This window comes from Gossypium raimondii, chromosome 5 (assembly GCF_025698545.1).
Source record: "Gossypium raimondii isolate GPD5lz chromosome 5, ASM2569854v1, whole genome shotgun sequence".
Lineage (NCBI taxonomy): Eukaryota > Viridiplantae > Streptophyta > Magnoliopsida > Malvales > Malvaceae > Gossypium > Gossypium raimondii.
Window position 1 is genome coordinate 43,678,320 of NC_068569.1, and position 6,000 is coordinate 43,684,319.

At 39.0% G+C, this 6,000-nt stretch overlaps 1 protein-coding gene across 1 annotated transcript; it reads right to left on the bottom strand.

Moving 5' to 3' along the window:
• Nucleotides 1–161: 161 nt before the first annotated feature.
• LOC128041074 (uncharacterized) lies at nucleotides 162–2,135 on the bottom strand. The gene is made up of 2 exons (XM_052630394.1): nucleotides 1,428–2,135; nucleotides 162–1,358 (listed from the first exon to the last, which is right to left on the bottom strand). Exons 1-2 carry the CDS (start codon nucleotides 2,133–2,135, stop codon nucleotides 162–164), a joined length of 1,905 nt encoding a protein of 634 aa, XP_052486354.1.
• Nucleotides 2,136–6,000: the final 3,865 nt, after the last annotated feature.

Below are 6,000 nucleotides of genomic sequence, written 5' to 3' on the forward strand. Positions count from 1 at the left end.
ATGTATGAATTTATGTGCAATTATTTGTGCAATGAAAGAATATTTGCTTGAAATAATTGCAAAGATGTATTTTATTAAAATAATGATATTTGAACATAAGCCTTTTTTCACAAAAGAGTTCTTATTATTTCTAGGCTAAAACAACAAGTTTGTTCTAAATATTACTCTGAGACAGTTTTAAAGACTTCAGGTATTTCTTCCGCAGTCCAATTATTTAGAACACTTCCAGGTTCATAAGGACAAATGTCGAACCAGCTCCTCTCTTCATTTGCATCCTCATTTAGGGCATTGATGTGCATATTTTCCAATGTCTCTTCGATGCTTTCCTCAATCAGTATCTTTCTCTCAGAATGAATGATCCCTCCAGATATGAAGGTTTTGGATATGTGGGGAATTATCATTGGCTCCCATTTAATTTCCTTCCCATTTAAACGCGCCCTTCTTCTTTCTTGCCTTCTTTCTAACTCCTTCTTTCTCTGTCCTCTATCTGGCTTGTACCCTAAGCCAAAGTTGTCTTGTTTTTTTTTCAGCACTGGAACCTTAATTTTCCCTTGAAGGTATTTCCCTAATCCTCTTCTGGGTAAAGCTCCTTTCCCTACCAACAATTGCAAACCCATCTCTGTAGTTTTGGATATTTTAGGCACCATAATTTTGCTCCCTTCAGGAACAAATGTTGCATTTACAAACTCCAGAGATCGGAATGAGCATTCCATCGACTTATCATTAGTCTCCACATATGGCGCCTCATTGGATACAGCCGCTATAATATCCTCTTCGGTGTTTATTGTCACCAGCCGACCTTCTGACACTAACTTCAACTTCTGATGTAATGATAAAGGTACAACCCCCGTCGAATGTATCCATGGTCTCTCTAATAAGCAATTGTAGGAGGGTTTGATGTCCATCACAAGAAAATCCACCTCGTAAACTATTGGGCCGATTAGTAGGGGTATCTTAATTCTTCCCATGACCTTCCTTTCTGTACCGTCAAATTCCCTCACTATATTTAGGCAAGTCTTCATGTGCAAGTTATCTATGGGAAGCCTATTAAGTGTGGATAATGGCAACACGTTCAATATTGATCCATTGTCAATCAAGACTCCTGGTAAAGTATACCCCTTGCATGATGTAGTAATATGTAAAGCTTTAGTAGACCCCATACCCCCAGGTGGTATCTCATCATCGTTGAAGAATATGAAGTTATCAGCACTGATATTGTTGACCAACCGATCCAATTTGTGGATAGAAATATCGTTGGCTACATTGGTTTCGTTCAACACCTTCATCAACGCATTACGGTGTACTTCTGAATTCAAGAGTAAGGCCAGTACAGATATGCGAGCCGGTTGTTTATGCAACTGTTCGACAACATTATACTCACTATGCTTTAAAAATTTAAGGAATTCCATAGCTTCTTCCTCTTTTACTTGCTCGTTAATGGATAACACAGGCTCAACTATTTTTCCCTTTTGTTCCACTGTTATGGCCCTTCCTTTCATAAGTTCTAGATAGGCACCTCTACCCTGATCCTCTGTAATCTCCTTTCCAGGAATAATTGTATTGCACTCGTAGTTCCACGGAACCTTCCTACTATATTGGTAAGAAAAGGCTGCAGGTTTCTTTATTATGATTCTTGGTATTACTGGCGTTCTCACTTCATCATTCTTTGGTCGTGAGATGACGACCACAGGCTGAGTTACTCTTGGAACCTTCGGGGATTCGGATGTGCAGATACTCCCTTCTTCCTTAACTTCTTCATAAAACTCCATTTCCTTGTCATCCATCATACCTTGAACCAAGGCTCTGAGTTCTGTACATTCTTGAATCTCATGTCCCTCTTCGTGATGGAAGTCACAGTAGTTTTCCATCCTTTCAAAGCTTCTCTCCGGATCCAAAACAAACAACTCCCTTTCTATCATCTTCTTCCAGACCCATCTCAAAGGAATTTTCACTTCTGCGATATCTTCCTTGATTCTTCTACCCATGTTCCCACCTATCATGTTCACTCCATTATCATTATGATTAGGTAAAGGATTCTCCGTATTGGGTGAATCATCCAATTTAACAACGTCCATGCCTATTAGTCTTTCAACCAGCTTTTTGAACGTTGTACAATGTTCTATGGAATGTCCCATGATTCCCACGTGATAATCACATTATGCATTTGCATCGTACCACTTGGGGTACGGAGGCTGCAGAGGTTTCAAGTAGTAAGGGGAAGCCACGTGTGCATTGAATAGATTTTGATACAGCTTCCTATACGACATTGGAATTGGTGTAAACTAAAGCTTCTCCATATTTTGTCTTGTGTCATATCCCTATTTTGATGATCCTTGTTGGTTAACAGCCACTTTTCCCAACTGATTCACCGTAATCGTCTTTGAATATCCCTTGCTATATGAACTTGTGTTGTTGACCTCATTTTCTTTCTTCTTCGAGGCCGACCTTCTGCTACTTTCTCCAGCATCTATCTTCCCACTTTTGATAGCATTTTCTATCATTTCACCATTCATAACTATGTCAGAAAAGCTTTTAGTAGCACTTCCTAACATATGTGTAATAAATGGGGCATTCAACGTGTTAACGAAAAGCATTGTCATCTCTCTTTCTAGAAGAGATGGTTGAACTTGGACGGCAACCTCCCTCCACCTCTGTGCGTATTGCCTAAAACTTTCACCGGGCCTCTTTTCCATGTTTTGTAGAGTGATTCTATCAGGTACCATGTCGGTTACATGATTGTACTACTTTATGAATGCCTGTGCTAAATCTCTCCATGAATTAATCTTGGTACGACTCAGTTGATTGTACCACTTGGATGCTGCCCCTGTGAGGCTATCCTGGAAACAATGTATCAGTAGCTGGTCGTTATTAACATACCCAGTCATCCACCTACAAAACATGGTAATATGGGCTTCGGGGCTACTAGTTCCATTGTACTTCTCAAACTCGGGCATTTTGAATTTGTAAGGGAGTACTAAATCCGGAACCAAGCTCAATTCTTTAGCATCAATCCCATGGTAGGTCTTAGTACTTTCCATCGCTCTAAATTTTTCCTCCAGCCATTTATACTTTTCTTCGAGCTGTTTTGGCAATTCATCCTTCATTTTCTCTCTTCCAGCTATTTCATCGAAATCAGGGACAACAGGATTGACAAGGTTATCTCCGGGATTAGAGCCTGATCCAGCTTGAAAATTCATTGGTGTTGTAACATTGGCCTGAAACTGCTGAGACTTGATGGTGACAGAAGATTTGCGCGGATATACCTCAACATGCTGAAGGGTAAAGCCTGGGGGATAAATGGGTCCCTCACTGTCTCCTTCTTCAACATTGAGCACTGAGCCCTTTCCTTTATCAACTCCCCTAGTCAACAACTAAGTTAATTGAGTCATCATATTCCCCTGAGATTCCATCATTTTGTCCGTCATTTTTTGCTGAATCTTTTTGAGTTACTCTTTCATTTGTTGTTGAAGCTTATCTTATAATTCTTTTTGGAATTATTCTAGCCTCTCCATGCCTTTAATTTTTGATCGAGTACCGTAAGGTGTTCGATGGGTTGGTTGGTTTCCAGATTAACTGAGGAATGATTTATATTAATTAGAATCTTTTAATATTTTTAATGCATATGAAGCGAATGCAATACATGAAATGAATGCAAACAGGCATCAATTTTCATTTAATTCCATTTAAGAAAACTTTACTAGAAAATAAATTTCTTTACATAAAGTGAATTATAAATAAAGTTTTGCCCTATTACTCAGAATTCTAATCTTCCTAAGTAACAAAGCTAACTCTTGCCCCCGATCCGATTCTAATTCATACTTCATACTTAGTATGTCAGCCTGCACTGCTAAAATTTGTATGTGATCTGCTACTTCTCGAATATGGACCACAACTTCCTCCATAATATGATCTCTGCTCCTAACTTGATTCTGAAAGTAGTGAATCTATTCAGTATTACGATTTTCAATTGCCTCCAAGCACTTGATCCGGATCTCACAATCTTGCAATGTTGTTTCTAATTCTTCTATTCTTTTCTTCATTTCCTCAATCTTACTCAAGCTTGCTTTCAACTCTATTGTGGAGTTTCGATTTTGATACTGACGAATAGATCTTTCCAACTCGGTCACCCTATCCTTTAATTCACCATTTTCTCTTTGGCTATCTGACAAACTCTTGGAATTTTCATTCCCATCTATCGTATTTTTCCTTTTTTTCTCGAATTTCTTCATGCCACTGTTCTAAAGTTTTTCCCAACCCGGCAGTTCTCATTGACAGGCACAACTTTTTATAATCTGTCTTCAGACTATCCAACTCCTCCTCAGCCTTGTTTTTCCCTTTCCTTAATTTCTCAGTTTCGAGTTTCTGAACGTCTATGTCTAATCTCAAGTTCATCCATTCTTGCTCTATTTGTTCTATCTTCTTTTCTAAATCCGCATTTCTTCTTTCAAAATCTTATCTTATGATTTCCAACTCAGAAGGGATGACTCGCAAATGTTCCTCTATTAACTGGCTATTTTCTTGACATATCTTGGGTATATTGTCGTTGATTCTCCTAACCCACCATTCATTATACTCAAGAGTTGTCATCAGACCCACAGCTAACCTCTTCATCCGGCGAGTCTGTTTCAATGCCATAGATATCTCTTGAATCTTCTTTCTATAACCATCATCTCTGTACGAAAATTCACAATCAGCTATCCCTTGGGTCGCAGGTATAAATTACCTTGACCTATACTGCGTTAGCACTAACAATGGGGCATATCCAATAGCTCCCCAAATTCCAAGCAGTGGAACCCAATCAAAATTACCACATATATACAGGATCTCATCCGGAAGCAACCAAGGAGCTCTCCACTCGATGTCCTCTTCTTGAAGATTCTGAAGAATTGCCATCCACTTTTCCACTGAAATATTGTCTCTCCTCGGTGTGACTACAATCTCCTTTAGTGGCGAATAACTTTTGGAGAAAACCCGATACGAAACCTTGTCAACCTTCCAAAAGTGACTGTGAAACCATGCAAGTAGGAGCTGTGCACATCCAATGAATCTCCCCTCTCCCGCTTTCGGCATGCACTCAATGACCTAAAGGTTTTTGCCAAAATTGCCGGAATTGGTGTAACCCTCTTATCAAACTGGTCAAATAAATCGGTGACTGCTTCATCAACATGTCCCAAAGCTTTGGGGAAGACAACTAAGCCATATATACTCAAAGCAAAGACGTCTACCCTCTTTCTCACATCTAGGTGTGTTAGAATTGAATCTTTCAAACTCTTCCAAGGAATGCGCTTGCTATCCCCCTTTTGCTTAATCTGTGCAGCAACCCACTGCTCACTCATCCCTTTTATATTCATCCACTTCTTCAAAAAGGTTGGCACATTTACAGCTCTTAAGTAGACCTTGTCTGCTTGAAACTTTGAACATCAGAGTAAAGCCACTATTCTTCTATCGTAGGCACCAAATCGACCTTCCCAAAAGTGAAGCAGCTGTAAGCAGGATTCCAAAACTGGGCAAGGGCTCGAAACAAGTGCTTGTCTACCTTCACATCAAGCAAATAAGGCAAATCCCCATAATTATTATAAAATAACTGTTTAACCTCGTCATTCCATTGGTCCTATATTTCCTTCAACTCTTGCAAATTGTTTTGAGTTACATTGATGCGAGTAAAGTCCCATAATTCCGATACATATTCGTTAGCCAAACTATCACCTTTCTCTTGCTGTGTCGTTTTAGACCAAGTTTGGACAGCCGCATTATCCTCCACTTTATCAAGAAACCCTTTTTCCATGATAAGCTTTCTATCTAGCAACTGAATGTGAACCGACGCCTTTTATAATGAAATGAAATGCCATGTCATGCAATCAAAATAAAACACAAAAAGTTAGTATCATATAAAAACATAGAATATAATCAAGAAATAATAAAACACCTATTTGGATATCTACTAGGGTTCAGTGTAGTTCTACCTAAGGTGGATTCCTAAGGTTCATTATATGAAGTTCG

Excerpts from the sequence above, each read along its gene's own strand:
- LOC128041074 (XM_052630394.1), bottom strand. The coding sequence starts at position 2,135 with ATGGGACATTCCATAGAACATTGTACAACGTTCAAAAAGCTGGTTGAA. Across the intron at positions 1,359-1,427 it reads TGTTATCCATTAACGAGCAA|TTGCATAAACAACCGGCTCG; the intron begins GTAAAAGAGGAA and ends GTTGTCGAACAG.